The 23185-nt window shown below is 46.4% G+C and overlaps 1 protein-coding gene across 1 annotated transcript in view; it reads right to left on the bottom strand.

The window, feature by feature from the left end:
• The window catches only part of ERCC2 (ERCC excision repair 2, TFIIH core complex helicase subunit), a 1160844-nt gene that overhangs the window by 453318 nt on the left and 684341 nt on the right, over window positions 1-23185 (bottom strand). Inside the window, exons 16-17 of the mRNA XM_085625578.1 lie at window positions 21249-21350; window positions 7206-7269 (exon numbers count right to left, since the gene is read on the bottom strand). Coding sequence (XP_085481704.1) covers window positions 7206-7269; window positions 21249-21350 — 166 coding nt within the window. The remainder of the gene's footprint in view (window positions 1-7205; window positions 7270-21248; window positions 21351-23185) is intronic.

Below are 23185 nucleotides of genomic sequence, written 5' to 3'. Positions count from 1 at the left end.
ACCGTGGCTCCAGGCACCTCCAGACGCTGTTATCAAAGGGGCCCAGTCCCACTGCCACGAGTCGGGCCAGCACCAGGGGTGTCAGGGCGCAGGGCAGCGCCGCCGGCGGGGGAGGTGCGCCGCGAGCAGTGGGCAACCGGTAGCCAAGGTCCTCCAGGCCGCACTCCACCGAGTCCGCATCGACCACCCCAACGCGTCCAGCAGCAGGCAAGCGGTCAGCTCCCCAGGTTCCTCACCCTGATCCCGGCCGATCGGTGTAGTTTGTAGGGTCACAGCACGGCCGCCAGGGTCGCCTCCGCCACCACAACAATCCGCTTCGCCCCCAAGGGGCAGCAGCCAGGCGCTCACCAGGTGTCCGTCCACAGCCTCACACCCAGAGTGGGTTCCGCCACACCAGGTCACTCACCGGGCTCCCGGGCGCCGCAGGCTCCATGTCCACCTCCATCGCCTCCGGCCGTCATGGCCGCCACCGCCGTCCACCGCGGCAGGCTCCTGCAGGCTCGGTGTGCTGAGACAGGCAGGGTCACGACATAGACGATCGTCAGCACGACACAGCCGATCACCAGACACCCTGTGTACCGTCGCTGCAGGGGAGTCCCTCGCGAGTCCCCAGTCCTCCCGCTGACGGTCTGCACCTCGCCGCGCGGCCCTGCCGCCTCGTGGCAGGCCGCGGCGTAGGGTGATTCCCGTGGCCGGACGCCGCCTCCAGCGCTCCCCGCACCGCTCGCCAGGCAGGTCCCCAAGGGGGCGGCACGCAGGCAGAGGCCGCCCCCGCCTTCACTTCAGGCCCCACAGGAGCGCCGGGGCCTCACGGGCAGGAGCAGGCAGCCTCAGCAGCTCCGTAGCACACCCCGGGCAGGAGAATCAGAGGAGAACGGCTCCGTTGCTCGGGAGCTTCACGCAGGCACAGCCATCTTGGCCGCGCGCTCTCTAGCGCCCCCCCCCCCCTTGGCCCCGCTGTTGTTGTAGTGCTTCATATGACATAACCCTGAAGCCTCTTTGAACAGGCAGATCATCCGGGACTGCCTCTCATGTCCCAAGTGTCCCCACATCCCCTGGTATAATAATGCCACCTGTAGCAAACTATTGGCCGAATAGGTTATTTGCTGAATCCTTAAATGTGAGCTTAGACCAAAAATTCGAAGTTCATTTGATTTATTTCACATCACTTGTGGCTTATTTCATACATATATACATCAACAATCATTAATGTCATAAGGCAGATAACACATTATTCAGTATACCATACTTATGAGAATGTGCCACAGTTCGACATTACAAGTGAAAAACATCAATAATGTACATGTGAAAAAACATGTGAAAAATCATAAGCACCAATCAAATCAAAAGTGTCCTACAAATATCCTACACATAACCAGTCCATATTTGACACATAAAACACAAGCGGTCCCTATGACCGTTCCAGTTGACCTGCCTGTGTATAGGGCAAAGAACTACGCAATTAACACAGTGGTTGTCTGTCCATTGGGAAAGAATTCTCTTCTAGCCAATTTCCATTCAGCAACCCAAGGCTCATTCGCCTTTGCCCAGATGTCAACGCGTTTCAAACCCAGATTGATTCAGGAGTTTTCCTCAGGACTTGGACTGGGGATCAGTGACTAATAAAACAAAAATTACATTCGTGGCGTCAATAAAGATAAAGACCCCTTGTGTTTTTGGTTACAATATTATAAATATTGCCAATTCAAAAGTACCTGTTGTAATGGATGCCCAGACGTTTATATATTGTAAATTGTAGCGCCAGTGGAGCAGTTCTCCATTATTTACAGGAGCTGTTGGGACAGAAATCAATCGTAGAAGCTCAGCCATGAAGGGATATCTTACATGTGGGGGTAACTCAAATGACTAAACAGTGAGGGAATCGTACCTTCTCTACTTGCCAAGGATATTCACTGTCCATTTCCAATAAGTGGCTGCACATGCCGGGATGAAATTTTGTGAATTCAATGAGACAAGGTTCCTCTGTAGAAGAGAAGGCCCTTCCAACAGGAACCAACAGAAGAGGCCTTTTTTAGGGGCAGGCCAACAGAAACCCAGAGGCAGATTCAAGCCCCAACAATGGGAGATGACAACGCGGAGACAACATTACAAGTCATAAATAAATCACCTATAATGAACCTTACAAATAGATCTTTATCTAAAGAAGAGGTTGAGGTCCTAGAACTTGGGCTTTCTTTTGTACCTGGAGTTACCATGGATTTCGACAAGGTCAAAATGGAAATTATGGAATTATTCCGTAACATCCGACTGAGAGCATATTTTATGGACAGAGAAGACAACAAGCAACCTGAGGCATCAGGATTACGCAACAGATCGAGCTTCTGCCTACCTCCTAACAGTATTCATAGGGACATTATCTCTTTTGAACACACAGTACTATCATCCCTCAAAGCCCTGGAAAAGAAGCGACTACATATAAAACCTAACATCTCGCAGGCCCAAAAAGAAGCCATAAAGACACTAAAAAACCAACATGTCGCAATTATCAAGCCAGCGGATAAGGGCGGGGCTGTTGTTTCATGTTCTAGGGAAGCGTACCACACAGAGGGTAGAAACCATGTGTACAACCAACAATGGTACCGGCGTTTAACACAGGATTACTCCAAAGAGATTATGCATGAAATTCTGACAGCAGTTACAGAAGCAACTGAACAAGGAATCCTTGGACCAAAAGAATCTGAGTACCTGATTAAAAAACATCCTTGAATACCACAACTGTACTTCTTACCAAAGGTTCATAAAGATGCATCAAATCCACCAGGCCGTCCAATCGTGTCTGGATGTGATTCTATACTGGAACCAGTGTCCAAGTATGTAGATGTGTTTTAAAAGCCATTCTTGCCCGAGGTTCCCTCCTATTTGCGGGATACCATGGATTTTATAAATAAAATCGAGGGCTTCAGCTTTGATCCCAACATTCACATCTTGGTGACAATGGACGTAGCATCCTTGTATACACAAATTCCCCAACAAGATGGGCTAGACGCCATTGAAGTATATCTAGAATCAAAACCCAGACCACATCGGGTCCCTACGGAATTCATCTTGAAGCTTGCATCATTTGCACTACGCCGCAATTTCTTTAAATTTGAAGATGAGTTCTTTCTACAAGTGAAGGGGACAGCCATGGGTTGTCCCTTCGCTCCAGAAATGGCCGTGTTGCACATGGCACAATATGAACAAAGATTTGTGCACCAAAACAACCCATACAGTGGCCATACAAAACAATGGTACAGGTACATCGACAATATGTGGTGCAGCTGGGAAAGCCCAGTCTCAATGCTAAAGGAGTTTCATGAACGGCTTAACAACCGTAGCCTCGATATAAAATTCAGCCTAACGTACAACACCAAAAATCTGGCATTCCTGGACGTAGAGGTAAAATCAGTTGACGGTAAATTAATAACTACCCTTCACACTAAACCTACGAACAAGAATAATGCCCTTCATTATTGGAGTTACCACCCCAGGAGTCTGAAGAATAATCTGCCATACGGGCAATTCTTAAGAATTAGGCGTAATTGCTCCCGGAGAGAGGACTTTGAATTTCACTCAGAAGTCCAGGCCAAGAAACTGGGGGATAGAGGCTATCCTCGGAAACTTTTGAGCCATTCATTGAAAAGAGCTTGGTGGACACCGAGGGAACACCTTCTGATGAAGAAGTCTAAAATAACAACACAACGGATGGTCTGTGTGTCCACATTCAGACCACACACTCAGCCGATGAAGAAAATCATTCTTAACAACTGGCATTTGATTGAGGGCGCCATCCCAGATATTGGCCCACCACTGTTCGCTCTCAAGAAGAACCGCAGCATCGGCCAGCAAATCATCAGCTCTGCCTTGCCTTTAATAAAAAAAGACAACCTGCGTACCACCATGTTTAACCTCCAGCCAATACAAGGTCATCACAAATGTGGCACATGTCCCGCATGCGGGTCTACGATCGAAGGAACATTATTCACTGATGGACAAAAATGTTGGCGACACAATGATTTCACAAATTGCAAGTCAAAGAACGTCGATTATGCCATCATCTGCCCTTGCAAGAAAGTATATATTGGCAAAACGAGCCAGGAGGTGCGCCAACGAAGTGTCCAACACCGCTCCAGGCTATAAAAAAAGACAGCTGCTGCCCCATTGGTGGATCACTTTGTTGCGATGAATCACACACAACACGATTTTATATGGACTGTATTGCAGCCATTAAAACCTCTTCCAGGGGTGGTGATCCGGCGATTCAGCTAGCAAGAAAGGAAGCCTATCTAATAATGAAGTTTGACACTGCCATCCGTGGGCTCAACGAACTCTCAGAAATTACACATTTGCAGATGTAACAAACTACATAACCCAATATGCAGTGGGGGTGGAAATTCCAGTCCGGGTCTTCCGAATTTAAAAGTGTGACCAGTAGGCTTCTCCTCTCCTGAGCTGCAGCGGTCGAGCAACACGCCGAGACTCTAAAGGATATCTCCGTTTCGAAAAATAGAAGGCAAGTGACATACGCGGTGCGAGTACGAGCAGGTACCGCATTGCAAGAGCGATTGGGGTACTGATGCGTGGTGCGCTAGATAACATATACATATCTGGGGTATTTAACTGCCCGCGTTCTATCAGAACTGACTTGATAGCATGCCTCGAGTGCCTGAACACACACGAACTCCAGCGGCAGCACGCTCACACTAGGACCCCTATGTACACCACTAAAAATAGCCTTTTCTTCTACAGAGGAACCTTGCCTCATTGAATTCATGGAATTTCTTCCCGGCACGTGCAGACGCTTATTGGAAATGGACAGTGAATATCCTTGACAAGTAGAGAAGGTACGATTCCCTCACTGTTCAGTAATTTGAGTTACCCCCACATGTACGATATCCCTTCATGGCTGAGCTTCTACGATTGATTTCTGTCCCAACAGCTCCTGTAAATAATGGAGAAGTGCTCCACTGGCGCTACAATTTACAATATATAAACGTCTGGGCATCTATTACAACAGGTACTTTTGAATTGGCAATATTCATAATATTGTAACCAAAAACACAAGGGGTCTATCTTCATTGACGCCGCGTTTTTTAATTTTTGTTTTTTTTAGTCATTGATCCCCAGTCCGAGTCCTGAGAAAAACCCGTGAATCAATCTGGGTTTGAAACGCGTTGACATCTGGGCAAAGGCGAATGAGCCATGGGTTGCTGAATGGAAATTGTCTAGAAGAGAATTCTTTCCCAATGGACAGACAACCACTGTGTTAATTGCGTAGTTCTTTGCCCCACACACAGGCAGGACAACTGGCACTGTCATAGGGACCGCCTGTGTTTTACGTGTCAAATATGGACTGGTTATGTGTAGGATATTTGTAGGACACTTTTGATTTGATTGGCGCTTATGATTTTTCACATGTTTTTTCACATGTACATTATTTATGTTTTTCACTTGTAATGTCGGACTGTGGCACATTCTCATAAGTATGGTATACTGAATAATGTGTTATCTACCTTATGACATTAATTATTGTTGATGTACGTATGTATGAAATAAGTTACAAGTGATGTGAAATAAATCACATGAACTTAGAATTTTTGGTCTAAGCTCACATTTAAGGATTCAGAAAATAACCTATTCGGCCAATGTTTTGTTGTATATATTTGAGTGGTTCAGGCAGAGTAGTGACAGGACCCAAGCCTCCCTTGTTTCCCCTACCTGTAGCAAACTAGGCAGACCTGATAACTTTTCCCCGCCAGTCAACATCACCACGAGAGATATAAGCTGGATTGAAACTTTAGAAGGGGGAAGAGAACTACTTGAGCTGAAAAAGCCTGCCATTAGGGAGTTGTTGTTAGTTAAACCACCCTTGGGTTAGTACCATACATGGAGATGGTGCCTAAAACTTGGGATAGGTTCGTACTGACCAGATGTTGGCTGGGTCAGAATAAAACCCAGTTTTCATTACCTCTGGGGCCGGTATGACCCCAACATTAACTTGGTTTGTCCTTGTGATGAGCACTCCCTGCAAACACTGGGATTCTGTATTTTTTGCAGGTATTACTGCTGTTTTACTAGATCGTTTTAATCCTGCTCCTCAAATGTGCCTTTGTCTCTAGACACATCACTGCACTTTTATTCCTGCAGAAGCTCCTCACCCTGGAAGTTTGCGTAGGCGTGGTTACTTTTCTTAAGCATGCCCTTCGACGCTGGCAAACACAATCATTAAAAGGCCCCGATTATAACTGTGCTTTATGTAGACTTCGTGCTGTCATTGTGCTCTCTCCGTGTTTGATGCTAGTTTTTTTCCAAATCTTATGTTTGTTTAGATTTTTCTTTCAATATTTTTTAAAATGCTTGTGCTTTTATGATTTGTATTGATGCTCCATATAAACAAGATTTGATATGCCCTTAAAATATTCCTGATAATTTCCCTAGAAAAAGAGTTTTCCTTGTGTCTGGTTTCTTTTCGAAATATTCGATTGATCTTTTACTTTTCTATTCAGAAACAAGTGAAAATCTTATTTGCTGATTACTGACTTCTGAACCTATGTTGGCATTAGAGTGAAGGAGTGTACTTTTATGATTTCTTTTGTAGAGCATTTGAAATAACGTATTTAATTTGGCCCAATGACTTTTTGGTGAAAATGTGTGCCAGACCGGGCAGTTATTGCTCTGCGCCCACGTAAAGAAGAAACTATTAGGTGTATAATTAATTTCTCTCATCTAACTACATCAAGAAATGTAGAACTAGCAGGTATGTTAGGCAAATGAAAGTCATTATAGAACAGTAGTGGCACAGCAAGAACTTCCTTTGGTGGCACTCCTAATTTGACATACACAAGTTTACAAAGGATCAGGCAGAAATGGCCTTTGGTGAATAGATGTGGCTATAGAAGATCTTCCTGGGGTTCAAGGTAGGCTAGCCATCGTATAGACATGAAATAGAGTTACACCTATAGGAAAGAGGCTACCGTTATTATTGAAATTAATGTTAGTTATGCATTTCTTAGAGCAAGGATGAAGCATGCTGGTAAATGTGTAATAGGAAGTCTGGAATGCCGTTCTAGTCCTGATAGAAGAGGTAAGATCAATGTCCCCCCAATCTCTTGTTAAGAAGGACAAAAAAAGAGAAATCACAACAACATACCAAAATAACATAAAAATATCATCAAAATGCAAACAAAAACAGTAAATATTCTCACCAATATCCTCCCGGGTCTCAAATTTAGAGCTTATGGCCACTTGGTCATTTCCACGACCCACAACCTGAAAACGTAAGTTAAGTTTATTATGCGTGATTAAGTAAAACCGTTGCATACACATGATAATAAAATTCCATGGTAATTCAATGAGTGAAAGCAGTGTTGAACGGTCATCAAAGTGCATTATATTTAAACTCGCATTTAGACACTGCGCTCTTCAACAATTCTAAAGTGCATTGTGCATCAAGGAGAGCTGGCTAACGGGCGCTGTGCCAATTTAAGCAACCATCGTTATATCTCCTATTAAAATGTATGCTTTTTGTGCTTACAATCTTCATCGAATCAGTTTCTATTTGTGTGTCCATAATGTGCAGTGGCAAAAGCTTGCCAGGACAAGCAACAGTGACAGATCAGCCCAGCTATTTTTATCTAGCCGATGTCCACTTACGATGCATGTTTGAGTCTCATAGTTAATATGTCAAAGAATTTTGTGAGTCGGCAGTTTAACTGTGTCTCAGCCGGGTTAAAGCACAGTTTTACTGCCTGCAGCTCCTGATGTCGTTCGAAGTAGGGTTCTTCCTATGTCCTTTAAATTTGGGCAGATGCAGATGACGTGCAAAAGAATCTAATTTCCACTTCCGCATAAACGGCAGGACTGCGGTCCTGATCTCCTTTCCCATGGCGGAAGGCGTGGGAGAGGCAGTAAGATGCCCAGTCACAATATTAGGAATTTTTCTTTTGTCCTCGTTTTGACTCCCACTTTCAAGAAGGATTGTGGTTTGAGAACTTCATAGTCGCTAAGCGCTGTCCAACCATGAGCCCTTTTGGCTGGTGCTGCATTGTCTTCTAGAACGGATACCTTTTTTGTTACCTTTGTCACAGTCTTTTGAAATTCTGGTAGTCTGTGGATGTTTCCGAAAGATTGGACAGTCTCAAAAGCTTTAGGGAGTCAAACTGGTACTTCCTAGCAGGTGATTTTTCATAGCGAGACAGCTCGCTCCAGAGGTGCGAATTTACTGAACCTGCCTCTGCGCTACGTATCTTGTGCCAGCTTTTTATGTATGCGCCTCGCCTTTCCAGTGATTGTTTTTGAAGCCCAAACTCTAAGCGTATTTGGGGGGGTGAGAAGTATTTTGGGAGGTGAAAAATAGCTCTGTATGTGTTGGCTATTACTTTGTCCAATGCCACAGCGTCTCTCCCTTTTAACGATTCGCTCCCATACGTTAGTGCTGGTTGTAGATCAGGAAGCATTTTTTTCAGGGGCTTCATTGCTAGGTAGGTCATGGTGCCCTTCCTACGTAGGGTCTCCAGCTGGGGTTTAAAGAGCCTTTGTGGTCCAGCAAGATTCGTAGGTATTTATAGCTGGTTGTCTGATGCAGACATTGCCCGTCTAAGTACCAGTTGATTTTTTTTCTTTTGCGATAATTTATTGCCATGATTTTTGTTTTATTAAGGTATATTTTTAGGGCGTTGCGTTGGGAGAAGCTGTTGGTGGTAATCAGGAGGTGTTGTAGGCCGATGGGGGTCCGACTTATCAGTACTAGGTCATCCGCGTATAACAGATTAGACAATGAGGTTTTACCCAGTTTCGGGGTGTGTGAAGTGCACTTATCCAAGTCCCCTGGGAGATCGGCTAGGAAGAGATTGAAGAGTAGGGGTGCTAAGACGCACCCTTGCTTTAGCCCTTTGGAAGTGGAGATTCGCCTTGAGAGGTGCATCCCTGCTCCAAGTTTAATCCTAATCCAGGTATCAGTGTGCAGCAGTATCAGCTGGTCTAAAAGGGGTTTCGGTATCCCAGCTGCCCAGTTTTTGCCATAGTTTGGCGCGATCTACGTGGTCGGAGGCTACTGTGTAGTCTATAAAGCATAGAAACAAGGGATACTTTGCCCCTTTGCCTGTGTCCGTCAACAGCGCAAGTGCAATGATGTTAGTAGTTGTTCCTTGTCCACGGGAAAACCCAGTTTGATTTATTGGGATGATGGAGTTTTCTGAAGCCCAAGATGTTAATTCTTCCAAAATTGTTCCCAGATAGTATTTTGCCTCAATGTAGATTAGGGCAATTAATCGATAGTTGCTTTCCTGTCGCCCTGTTTGAAGACAGGGCTAATTATTGATCCTTTCTAGGACTCCGGGATTGTGATCGTGCCTTTTATGTCCTTTAAAACTGGTACTAATACCTTGCTCCAGTATTCTACATCGTACTTGTAGAGTATTGGAGGAATTCCGTTAGAGCCTGGGGCTTCTGCAAATCTACCCCTAGCTATTTGTCTCTTGATCTGCTTTGCGGTTATTTCATAGCAGTCTTCATTGTTGAATGATGGTGAGTCAAGTCCTGCTGCCGATTCTGCTACTGGGTATTTTTGACTACTCCTGATGGAGTCGATGTGCGTTGCTTGTCTGGGGTGTGCGTCGCGTCACCCCTATCGGCAATGCCCCAGCCTTTATTTTGATCCAGGGTTCTTTATCAACCTCGTCCCCTTTATGCAAATTGTTGATAAAGTGGCTAAAAAGGTATTCTACCCAAGCTGCTTCTGTTATGTTGGAGTTTATCCCTGGGTGGTTCGGTCGCTGAACTCTGTTGATCGTTTTCCAAAACTTGGCACTGTTCTTTTGTTTAGCCTTGTAAAGTATCTTAGCCCATAATTCTATGTTCTCCAACCTTTTTTATCCCATTTCTTACTTTTTATTTGTGCCTTCTGTTTCCGCAGGTCGCTTTGCAGATCTAGGTTTTGAGGGGTTTTGCGAAGCCGTCTTAACGTTTGGTTGATAGTTCATTTTAGATTCTTTGAATCCGGGCTAATTGCCACCCTGAGTGAGGTGGCCACAAATTTTCCCGCTTTCCTTCCTGCCCAGAAGGCAAATTTCTCCCCGTGTTGTTATGAAGTTCTCCCATGCTTTCCCGGGTAGTATTGGGGTGTATTTTCCTTGGCAGTGAAGTATTTCTGCGGTGGCTGATATTTCCTCGATGTTGCTAGGTTTGCACCTTATTCGTTTAAGGTCTGAGGTCGCTTCTGTGCTAATTGTTTTACATGCCTCTAATAAGTGAACTGTGTTTGCTTTTAGTGTTACTTCCTGGGGTAGGTGATCACTATGTTCATTGTCGCCTATTTTGTAGGAATCGATTTTGTTGAACATGGGTAGTGTTGCAAATGTAAAGTCTAGGTAGGAGGAGGCTTTTGTTCAATAAAATGAGGCAACCGGCGGGCTGTCCCCCTTGAAGCAGCAGTTCAGTGCTCTCATGTTTAGATATTCAAGTTCTTGGAGCAAGTACTTCGAACATCTTGTTGGTTTCCCCACATTTGCTGGGCTCTGATTCGGTATTCCCCATGCTGTGGATAGGACTTGGACAAGATCGTCCTCAGACCCCGACCCGATAAGATGTAAATTAAAATCTCCTGTCAGGATGATGTGGTCTGCATCCTACTCTTCTATAACCCTTTTCAACTCGTTGACCAATACTTTTGCAGCTTTTGATTTTTGTTTGAGGTGCACATAGGTATTAATTATTGTGATTTGCTGGTGTTCCATGTTATGCTCGAGTGTTATCATTACTGCCTTCATTTCACTCGGGACTTTGATGTGTGCCTCTATTGGTAAGATGTCTCCTATTGTAGTTATTGAGGCCAGTATCATCAGTCCCCCTGAGCGGTGGCCAAAGTCGGATCCATTCCGTGCTGGAACAAATTGTGTTGTGTTCCCCTGGAGCTGAAATGCCTTGTCCTCCCAGGTTTCCTGGAGCAAAATCACATCAAATGTTTTTAAGTAATTTAGTACCTCAAGGTCCTCTGTCTTATTTGCTAGACCTTAATGTTCCAGATGCAGATGCAGATTTTACTTTGCTCTCCCAAGACTGTTGGTAAGCAGGGCATCCTTTGTCAATTGGAGCGCTCTAGTATTATTGTTCGCAGTATTTGCATCAAGTTCAGGTCAGTTGACGGTGAGGTTGAGCTTTTGTACTCGGAGCTTGTGTTCAAGTTAGTGGCCTCTGTGCGGATCAAATTGGCTCCTGGGGTCCTGCTGCGGGTGCCTTTTAGTACTGATGTGGTGGGTTTGGGTAGTCCGTTAGTGGAAACATTTAGGAAGGGCATTGGGTAGGGTGGTCTCAATTCATCTTTTAGCTTTATCCCCCATTGTAAAAACGTGTTTTCTTCTTTCATCATTTTATCGACAATCTTGTTGGTTTTCCATTTTGTTTTAGTTGCTTCTGGGCATTGCGGGTTGTTGGTCGGTTAAAATTTGATTGAGAGTAGGTCTACTGAAGTTAGGTTTTCCAGACTTGTGATGGTGTAAGAGCCGCACTATGTCCCCTCTATTTAGTATGTTCACTCTTCCCAGTGTTGCGTATTCGGGAAATAATATGATGGTGTCCGTTCCCCTTGCATCCGTTTCCTTGATTTCATGATGAGGGATTGCTTCATGATGATCAAGCCTTGGTGGAGCAGTATTCCTTTTGCTGGCTCCTTGTTTAGCATTAGTGTGGGAAATTTGTTGGGGTTCAACTGGTGTCTGGTCTTTGTCTGATACATTGGTACTAAACTCGTTCTCCCTATGCGACCTTTGTGGTGACTCCCTCTGGTTGTTCAATGGGCCGTCTCTCAGTTTGGGCCTTAGAATATGTGCCGTGCTTATGACCTATGAGATTTTTGTGTCGTAATGACTAGCTGCTTGCTTGTCTGATTGCTCCCGTGTTTGTCGTCTATTGTGATGTTTTGTGGAAAGGGTCGTGCGTCCTGCTTTTGTGTGCGAACAATTTTCGCTGGCTGTACTCTCTTTAGTTGGTGTTTTTGTTTTGCTGCCTCCTAGGGGATTATGTGGGCTAGTCGACGTGTTCCCCGTTTTAATGTACGGGTGCCATTGTATTTCTTTCTGGTGGTCTATCAGATAAACGCTTGTGTGGTGAGGTGTTTTTTTCTAAATCTGATAGTTGTTCTTTTAGCATAGATGGCAGCGTGAGTAGTTTATCAATTATTGGGGCGCAAGTACATTCAGGGTGTAATATTTGAGATCCTTGTGCAGCTTCTTGCCCTCGTTTTATGAGTCCATTAAGTTCTGCTAGTTTCCTGTCTATCCCTGAGGTAAAATCTGCTAGAGTTTGAAGAACCTTGAGTTGCAGGTCCAATTTGTGGGATTGATATTGAAGGGCCGTTGCAGAATATTGCATAGTGCTTAGTATAGTTGCCCATATGGGTTCTGTGAATGTTAGTCCTGTGAGGTTGGTTTGTTTTGCCCTGGGCTCATTTGAGGGTACTGTGGTGGAGTGTAGTGAAGCAAGCTTGTAGCTGTATGAGGCGACGAGTTCCTCCCATTCCTGCGAAGCAAGGAAGGTCATGTCACCCTCCGTTGAGTTGGAGTCTTCATAAGGAAGTGGCAAACAGCACACTGATGGTGTGTTGTTTAGTGGTTCATTGAGAGCTGACGAGGTGGCAGCTTGAATGGTTGATTTCTGTAGGGGAGAGCAATTTTTTGGCTGTGAAGACGTTACCCAAGCGATTTGTTCTGTCTGTTGGCTCTACTCTGGAGAGGGAACTTGGGGGTCCTTAGGCCTGTTCGTTGGTTGTTTTCCCCTTGTTTTAATGTGTTTGTAAGGGTTTACGGGGTGTGGGCCCAGCTGGCTTTTGATCTCCAGTATGGAAGTTTTTTTCAACCTTAAGGATTCTTATTGGGCTACTTTTTGGGCTTCTAGGTGTCTCTTGGGCAGTTTCTCCTCGGGCTTTATCCCCTAGTAGGTTATTGGCCTGGCTGTTTGCCCTGGCTTCTGCATCTATTTTGTCAAGGTCCATGCCCCTGTCCGTGTCCTTGTTCCTTTCGTGGGGTTTGTCCTTTTTAAGTAATTGTAGGCTTGCCGAGTTATCAACAAACTGCGGGGTATATTAGAGTGTCCCTGGTTGTAGGGGGGTCTGTAGCTGTTCCAGGATCTTTCAAAAAAGATAATTTTGTATAGATTTTTGGGTGGATAGTGCATGATTTTTTCCTTTGGGGCGCCCCCTCAATGTTTATTAGCTCCTTAGGTTCCTCGTGGTTTGAGTCATGTTTCGAGTGGGTAGTAGGTTGAAGACTTTTTGTAAGTGCTGGGCCACAGGTTTCCCTAGTTTCTGTATTGCCAGGGGGACAAGAGCTGGTGTCACTATTTCCCCTGTTTAGGGGATCCATAGTTGCGTTGCTTTTTTTGCCGCTTTTCATTTCGAATTCAGGGGAGTCTTCACATTTGCCTTTCTTTGCTTTAGCTGGTTTTGTCAGGGATCTCCTTACCTTGCCTGTCCTCATCTCTTCCTTCTTCGTTTTCCTGATTTACTGTTTTCCCCTCAGGTTACTTAGTGTCTTCCTTGATGCTCTTTGTTGCTCTTTTTCCCTGGGCCCCCATGCCTCTGACCATTCGTTTGCCTCCTGTTAGGGCGCCTTAGATCTCCTGATGTTTTTGTAGTATTTATTGTGCTTTATTCCTTGTCGCCTGTTAACTCTACAGTGTAGTAGTGGGACAGGCCCCCCAGTTGATTGGCGCTTCTCTGTTTTCCCCCGCAGGGGGAGACTGTGCTGAATCAGTAAGCCAGAACCAGAAATAGTGCAACAGTTGGTAGGTGGTGGACGACAGAAGGCAGGTGTGGAGTCAGAGGAATTAATGAATTTGCTAGAAGGGGGGGGGGGGGTGACGCTCTCCAGAAGATCTGTTTATAATAAAGTCCGATTTTTCGTTAGGTTGCCACAGATGTCTTCACTTATGTGCTCTTATGTACCCTTTATGGACTAATGCACGGGGTGTTCAACAAGAGGGTCGGCAGGGGGCAGGAGGTTGGGGCTGAAGTGCAAGAGAGAAGAGACACTCCCAGAGGGGCCTGGTGCACCCCAGGGCCCACAGGGAGAGGGCGAGCCTGAGCAGGAACTTCCGGACCACAGCAAGTCGCACCCAAGCCTGGGCTGGTTTTGCAGTGCCTGGCTCACATTTTTGCAGCCGGCAGCTAGGAGAGGACTCCACTCCACTCACATCCCTTCCTCTCACCTCTTGCCTCCTGTTGCTACTATGCTCCTGTTGCTGCTGTAGATCGGAGTTATCCGAGTGAAGGCAGGAGAAGACGGGAGAAATCCCGGGCCAGGTAGGAAGAGGGCCTGCGGCACGAAGTAAGGGCAGGACCACCCCCCTCAGCTCTGCCTCCTTCCTCCTCTTTCCGACATCCTCTGTGCAGTCGACTGAGTCAGAGCTCCAGGCGCTAGGCTCTGCGGCTCCTCAACTCTCGTCACCTGAGGTGGGATATTCGTTGCAGAGACTACCTGCCATAGGAGGACGCTTCACTTGGCACATCATATATTTACCTAATAACAACTTGGATGACAAAACGGAGGACTTTCTGCTTGGAGAAAGCCCTGGCCTGCTGGCCTTTTGGGCGAAACACGTGTCGGCTGTTTCGTATTCTTGCACATGTCTTCAAATAAAGAAGATAAAATGTCCAAAAACGAGTACTCAACTTTTTCAGCATACCCAACGGACCAAATAAAAATTGGGGATGTATTCGCCTTTAAAATCTAGTTGATTAAAAAGAGCACAAACCAATCACAAAACGCTAATACATCCCCAGAGGTGGGACTGCGGAAGTTTTAAACCAGAAAGTCCTGTAGGACAGAACGGCCAAAAAGGCCCTCCTTAAAGACCTGATTCTCCAGGCAATAATGCTTGGCAAATGTGTGCAGGGATGCCCATGTGGCCGCCTGGCAAATGTCAAGAACCAGGACACCATGCTGGAGAGCTGAGGTGGCTGCCATAGCTCTGGTGGAATGAGCTCTGAGGACTTCAGGAGGCTATTTCTTTGCCAGAGCATAACATATTTTAATACAGAGGATAACACATTGTGATATGGTCCTCTTCTGTACAGCATGTCCCTTCTTTGCTCCAACGTACTCCACGAAGAGTTGGTTGTCCACCCGGAACTATTTAGTGCAGTCAAGGTAGAACAATAATGCTCGTTTTGGGTCCAGATAGTGGAGACGTTCCTCTTCTTAGAAGGATGCTGAGGAGCATAGAAGGTGAGCAAGATGACAAATTGCCCTAGGTGAAAAGGTGTCACAACTTTAGGCAAAAATAAAGCCCTAGTGCGGACCACTACTTTGTCTGGAAAGAAGGTCAGGTAAAGAAGCTGATGTGAAAGAGCTTGCAGCTCACTCACCCTCCTCGCAGAAGTTATTGCCACTAAGAAGGCTGTCTTGATGACGAGCAGCCGGAGGGGGCAATTGTGCAGCAGCTCATGCGGCACACACTTAAGATAAGTGAGGACCAAGATAAGGTCCCACTGAAGCATGATGAAAGGTGAAGGGGGAAACCAATGCGAAAACCACTTCAGAAATCTATGTAAAACAGGGGACTTGAATAGTGATGGTTGGTCTGGCAACCGGAAAAAGGCAGAAAAGGCCAAAAGGCAACCTTTTAGTGTGCTTAGAGCAGAGCCCAGCTGGGCAAGAAACAGGATGAAAAAAAGAATGTCAGAGAGGGAGGCAGACAAAGGATCGACAGACCAGTCTGTACAGTATTTACAAAATGTTAGCCATCGGCCAGCGTATACCGACTTAGTCGGGAGATGCCTGGCAAATTTTTTAAGCACACTTCGGGAGAAGGGTCGAATGATATAAACTGTCGCCTGTCAATATCTACGCAAGGAGGCGGGGGGTTGACAGGTTCAGGTGGAAGACCCTCCCCTGCTGCTGCAACAGGTGATCCTCCCGAAGAGGCAGCCTGATAAGAGGATCGACAGGGCTCGAAAAATCATACACATGTCACTAGACCTGCACGTCTATTAACTTTAATAATCTACTCGACCCAACTGTAATGTACTTGACCCGTGAACTGGTCTCAAATTTTGTGATCCTAGGCAAAAGTTCGGTCTTATGGAACCGCCTTTTTCTTTATTATCACATAAGAGAGCACCTTCAAATATGCAAGTTCACTATTTCTGCTGTACAAAAAAACTCTTTATTTACTAGACTAAATGTCTACTCCATGTATAACAAGAATCTAGCCCATATATAGGGTACACATGATTCCTGGCTTGCCTCTTAGTTCACTAATAGCATTGTCATCTGGGCAGGAGCAGTAATAATTCCCAGTTCATGTTTAAAAACTCAATTTTCATAAATATTTTACCAAAGCATGATGTGGTAATGCATTGTCCATTACAGATAGCATATTTTCCATTGAAAGGTCACAAAACGTTCCCACTAACATGTAATTTTACTGATAATGATGCAAAAACAATTTTTGGAAATTGGGTTTCAGCAAAAATATTTAAAATGTGCACATCACCAAGCAGTGTTCTAATTTGTTTTGATCCTATACAATTATTTTTTTCACCACAGAATTACAAAAATGGGTCTTCATAACTAGTGAAATATATTTGAAATGTTTTAACAGGTCACTTAACTATTTCAGTGTTGTGTTAGAAAAAAGTCTGACATATTACAGCCTTTCATTTAACAAGCTTTGCACAGTTCAGATGTCACACAGTTCACTTTACAAAATCCTCTAACTTAAGTCACTGAAAGAAAAAAAAAATGTAATAAAATAAGCTGACTTTTGACCTCTGTCTCGGAGAGCCAGCAAATGTGACAAGATAACAAGATTTAATGGCATTTGTATTGCTCTTTCACTTTGTGAGCAATAAAGATGCCTTTAAATCTTGTTGTCTTGTCACATTTACTCTGCTTTCCGAGGTCAAAAGTCAGTTTGTCTTCCCTGAAGTTACAGGATTTAGAACTCGCCCTTAAGGGCGAGTAGTCCCAAAAATTCTGCTCGACAATGCGAGTGGATTTTTTGAACCCTGATTGATGCACATCTGCAGAAGCTTGGGATACCAAACTCTCTGTGCCTAGTCTGGAGCCACAAGAATAACTTGTGCCCGGTCACTCCTGATTTGCTTGAGCACTCTGGGCAGGAGTAGTATGGGTGGAAAGATGTGAAGGAGGCCGGAGCTCCACTCGAGAACGCGTTGCAGCGCGAGAGTCGATTTGGAAACTCCAAAACGCAAAACTAATGACATTGCTGGTTCTCGGCTCAGGCGAACAGATCTAACCAAAGATCTCCCTGCAGATGAAAGAGTCCTTGCGCCACCTCCGGACGGAGACGCCACTCATGATCTGTTAGGCATCGATGGGTTAGTTTGTCCGCCCATGCGTTCAGGGAACTGGCCAGGCGTTGAACTACCAGGGATATGCCCTGCTGTTTCAGTCAAGTCTAGAGGTATATGGCCTCTTGACAGAGGGTCCACAACTGCACACTACCCTGTTTGTTGCAAGACCACATGGCAGTGGTGTTATCCGTGAACACCTGAATGTGCCTTCTCTCGAATTGCACGGATCTCCAACAAGTTGATATAGAGCCCGGCTTCCGCCGGAGACCAGAGTCCTCTGATCTCTCCCTTCCCCAGATGACCGCCCCATCCCAGAAGTAACGCATCTGTCTCTAATGAGAGATTTGGCTGTGGAAGGGAGAGGAATCTGCATCTGACCCAATCGCGGTTTGTTAACCACCACTGCACAACTTCTGCAGTTCCCTCAGGCATCTGGACCAGGTCGGTGAGAATTCCCTGATGCTGCGCCCAATGGAACTTCAGGCCCCACAACAGATCACGCATGTGCCATCTGGCATGAGACACCAGCAGCCTCAGAGTTATCACCGAAATCCAGGATAGAGGCTGAAACATCGGAATCATAACCTGAATATCCTGAACTCGCTGTTTGGGAGGATAAGCCCAAACCTGCACCGTGTCGAGAACGGCTCCGATGAAAGGGAGCGTCTCAGAGGGAGTCAGGTGTGACTTCGGCACATTTATAGTGAACCCCAGCTAATGCAGGGGGTTCGCAGTAGTCTGGAGGTGAGAGATGACTGCCTGGGGAGAGCCAGCCTTCAACAACTAGTCTTCGAGATAGGGGGAAAACTGGAAACTCTGATCTGTGCAGATGAGCAGCGACCACCGCAATCACTTTTGTGAACACCTGAGGGGCACTGGTAAGGCCAAAGGGGAGCATGGTAACCTGAAAGTGATCGTGGCCTACCATAAACCTCAGGCATCAAAGACGGAAAGGCTGGACGGAAATATGGAAATAGGCATCCTGCAAGTCCAACGCTACCAACCAATTTCCCGGGTCTAGGGCAGACAGAACCTGAGCCAGAGTAAGCACCTTGAACTTCTCTTTTTTGAGGAAGTAGTTGAGGGTTCTGAGGTCAAGAATAGGACGGAGGCCCTCCGTCCTTTTTGGGCACCAGGAAGTAGCGGGAATAGCAACCACAGTGCACGTCTGACCCTGGAACTCTCTTTATAGCTCCCTTGGCCAAGAGAGTCTGGACTTCCTCCTGAAGCAAGGTATGGTGCTCCTCTGTCAGCCGATCGAATGTTGGAGGCATGGAGGGAGGGGTTGTCTCGAAAGGGAGGAAGTATCGCTTTCAGACTATTTGCAAAACCCACCTGTCTGAGGTGATGTCCCACCAGCGGTGGAGGTAATGGCGTATCCTGCCACCAACTGGGTGCCAATGATCTGGGAGTTTTGGACTAGGAAGATATGGAGGCAGGGTAGGAGATTGTGGCCTGACCTGACTGAAGGCCGCCCGACCCATAGGTTCAGGGTGAACCGCGCCCACGGCCGCGCAGAGGTTGCTGAACTTGTGCCGTCCTCTGGCTAGGATAGGGCTGGAGGGGCTGGAAGCCCCTTCCGTAGCCACAAAAGGAGTGAAAGGCGGACACAGGACAAGATGACACAGAGAGGCCCAAGGAGTTGATGGTAGTCCGCAACTCCTTGAAGCACTCAAGCACTGCATTCGCCCTGTCTTCAAAGAGACAAGAGCCATTAAAGGGAATGTCCATCAGGTTTGCTTGGACATCCTCCGAGAAACCTGATGCTCTCAGCCAGGCGTGGCGCCTAACTGCCACAGTCGAGGAAATTGCTCTGCCCGGTGAGTCTGTTGTGTCAAGGCCTCAGTGTATAGTAAACTTTGCTGCATCTCTTCCGTCTGCAACAACTTGGAAGAGGACAGCCCGGGCCTCCTCCGGGAAATGTGGCAGCGACTGGGCAACTGTTTCCCACAGAGAATGGAAGTAACCGCCCAATAGCCATGCTGTATTTACTGACAACAATGCTAGGCTGGTGGAAGAACACATTTCTTTCAAAAGCTAGCTAGCCTCTTGGATTACCTATCCGGGGGTGCAGAAGGAAACACGCCACATGAAGTAGGCTTGGACCACCAAGCTCTCTGGGGTTGGGTGAGAGGTGAGGAAAGCTGAGTTGCCTGGTTCAGGGCGGTGGTGGCAGGCAATTGCTTTATTCACAGGAGTTTGGACCAGGTCCCCAGAAGAACATCTGACAATGCCTCATTTAAATGCAGCAAGGGTTCCGAGATGGAGACACTAGGTTGCAGGTTCTCTGTCAAGTCATTGGTCTTGACTGCTACAGTAAGAAGCTGTAGTAACAAGACCTCCGCAGCCCTATGCACCACCATGGCAAAGGAAGAACCCTCCTCCGTAGCCAGGTTAGGAGGGGAAACCATGCCAGGATCTGGGAAGGTATCCAAACTACAGGCATCACCCAGTTCCTCATACCAATCCAATTCTTCATTTTAAAATGGGACTTCTAAGGGGTCCTGCGTCCCCTCCCACTCTTCATCCAATCCTATCCCTTCAAAATGAGGCTGAGAATACGACATAGAGCCCAAAGGTTCCATCGGCGCCGGTGTCTGTGGACACTCGACCGGCTCCGTGTCACTGGGAATAAGAATGGGACTGGTGCTGCCAGTAGGCGCAGGAGAGGGTCTCAGCATCAGACGTGGTGTCACGGAAGGTTGAATGGGTGCGACAGGCACCAGTCTGGATCTGGGGACGAATCCATGAAGAGCCTTTGGCTCCAGGGCCGGAGCCCCCAGCGTGGAACCCAGAGGAACTTCTTCTGATGAGCCTGCGGGGCCAGAAGGCACGCCAGCAGAGTCAGGCCGCCCAAATATGGGGCACATGGCATCATAAAAATCTTTTGACTGGGCGGGGGTCGCTCCCGGACCCAGAAAAGCAAGGAAACGTGGCGCCAACCCAGGCACCCGCTCCACAGAGCGGGTTTCTCGAACGAATGGGAGTATGAAGACTTGGATCCTCTCGCCAGAGACCAGGAGCAGGAATAAGATTTCTGAGGAGATCTCCGAGGCACTGGATGCCAGGCCTCAAGCAGCTTTAGGAACTGCTCCCTCAAAGCTTTCAGCGCCAAGGCCTGGCAGTCGGGGCACGACTTTGGGCCGTGGTCGCACTCCAGTCTCCAAAAACACACGAGGTGAGGGTCCGTAATCGACATGGCATGGTGGCAGGAGCCATGTGGTTTGAACCCCGAGATCTTCTTAGATATCCTACACCCCAAAAAAGACGACAACATTTTAAAAAAGTTTGTTAAAAAAATGAAAGGTGGTAGCTCTCTTTGACGGATCGGCGCTGACTAGCGCAGAAAAAAACTGCCGTCAGCATGTCGAGGTGGTGCCTATATAGACTACACAGACGTCACGACGATGAACTCGACGCCATACGACGTCACGCGGAGTCGACCGACACCACCTACCGGCACGCAGGGGTGCTGCTAAGAAAAACCTGATACCTGGAAGTTCACAGGTTAGGAATCTGCACTAGCTGTCTCTATCAGATGAATTATAGCTTATGCCTTTAATTTATTGTTGCATGGTTCCTATCCGCCACTTGGTTTGAATGAGTGAAACAAAATAATTTGTTTATGATTCACAGGACTAGCTTTGCGAAACAATATCCTTGATGCTTAATCCTAGTCCTAATTGCTTAATGTGGAGGTCAATGTTAAGAGCAGGGATGGAACGTCAAAGGATTTATCTTCTGATGTAAACCCTTTACCAAAGGGCTTCTTTGAACATGCCAGATAGAATGGGTTGCTGGAAGAGAACATCGCAAGAAAAAAATACAGCTTATACTCATAAATGGATGGACCACAATCTTCACAGATCTCATTAGGAGGAGAAGCAGGGGTTGAATAGCACAGTACAACTTCAACAGAATGCGTAATGCAACTTACCATGGGACACAGGCACGTCCGAGCTAGGGTCATAGTAAATGTTGCCATGGTCACGGGCCGAAAATCCAGGATCTTAGGATAAATGTCCAATGGTGATAGTGTCTAGAAGTAAAAGAACAGGAAAGTGGTGAGGGTGAATGGAAGAATGGTCGAACCAAAACTTTTATCAGCCCCATGTTCTGCGCATTCAGCAATACCCAGGAAGCTCTTTAAGAGGCTGATGGTGAGACAGAACTGAACAAGCCACTAATCTTCTGAAATGCTCTTTCTGCTGTATACTCGAACTGCATATTCACTCCATTTTTAATATCCCTAAGCTCCAACCTGGATCCAGGTGTTTTTAAGGCATTGCTCTTGTGCACTGGTTGGTGGAGCCCTCGGAATAGCATATAGGCACTGCCCCCGTGGTTTGATGTCAGTTAATTTTGACTTCTCCCAAGCCCACCAATGCTGATCATAACCGATTGGAGAGGACAGTGTGCCAAATCTCACTTGGAACCTTTTTATAATCACAAGAGCCTACACCCCAGAACAGGAGAAGAGTGAGGGTAATGAAGAATTTATGGTTAGCTTGAGTGATTGCCAGAAAGAGTGTTACCAAAGGTAAGTAACGTATTCTTCTGAAAGATACTTAGTATAGCAACTTCCTCACCTTTCGAAAAGGTACCCAAGCAGAAACTCACAAAAGGTGAAGGGTTTGAGGAATGGACCCACACCAGTAAATCCTGCAGTACTGGCTGGGCAGAAAGGTCTGCTCTGCAGACTAGAATGCAGAGGAAATAGTGCTGGTGAACAAATACACTGACGCCAACTTAGCAGCCTGACAGATGTGGAGTACTGGGGTACCTCTCGCTAACGCCAGAGAAGAGGTCTTGCCTTGGGTAGAATGAATCTGCAGACCCTCAGGGAGCTCCTTCTTGGCCATGGCATCACATGTCTTTATGCACAGAAAAACCACTAGGACAGGGTAGTTTCTGCAGTGCTTTCGTATTAGCAATGGTAAACGCCCCAAAAAGCTGATGGTCAACTCAGTAGTCCTTGCAACGCTTGGAACAAGAGAGATTTTTCTGGGTCTAGTCAATAAAGCGTCTCGTTAGAGGAATGTGGCGGAGAGAAAAATACAGGTAGTGTTGTAAACTGACCCAGGTGGGAGAGTGATTCAACCTTCAGCAGAAATTAAGCACAAGTTGGCAGCACTAAGGTGTCAGGCAAGAAAGTGGTTCATGGTGGGATACATTGACAACAACTGTGGTTCACTTATGTGGCAAGCTGAAGTAATTGGGATAAAAAACCCTATATTGATGGTCAGCATTCCCAGAGAACAGCTGTGCATAGAGTGAAAGGCGTGCATGTTAGAAAAGTAAGGACCAAGTTAAGATCCCATTGAGGCATGATAAAAACTGTCAGTGGAAACAAGTTAGGATTATCTTTTGAGAATTTTCATCACAACTGGTGACTTGAATAAAGAACTGGTAAACGCAAAAAGGGCAGACATGAAACTACTGACAGCGCCCACTACAAAGCCTTTCTGAGCCTAAGACAAGACAAACAATACAACATCATATACGTTGGCCTATAGAGGAAACCCACACCACAAAATAAATTCACCCAGTAACCAGAATAGATAGATTTGGTACAATGGCATCCAGAGACAAGACTCACACCCACTACTTCAGCAGTTAAGTCACCACTAAACTCCCAAAGCATGGAGGTGTAGCTGCTGAGATTAGGGTGCAGAACTAAGCACTGTTGCTGAGACAGGAGGCAGACGGATCGAAGGGCAAATGCCCAGGCTAAAACGATTGCCATACCACACTCACCAGTTCCAACCCGGAGCTATCAAAATGAGCAGATCCGGGTCCGACCTGATTTTCTCCAGAACTCGGGGCAGGTGAGGTTACAGTGGGAAGCTTTATAGGATTCCTGTGTGCCACTGC

The sequence above is a fragment of the Triturus cristatus genome, chromosome 9 (assembly GCF_964204655.1).
Source record: "Triturus cristatus chromosome 9, aTriCri1.1, whole genome shotgun sequence".
NCBI classification, from domain to species: Eukaryota; Metazoa; Chordata; class Amphibia; order Caudata; family Salamandridae; genus Triturus; species Triturus cristatus.
This window is presented reverse-complemented; position numbering and strand designations above follow the sequence as displayed.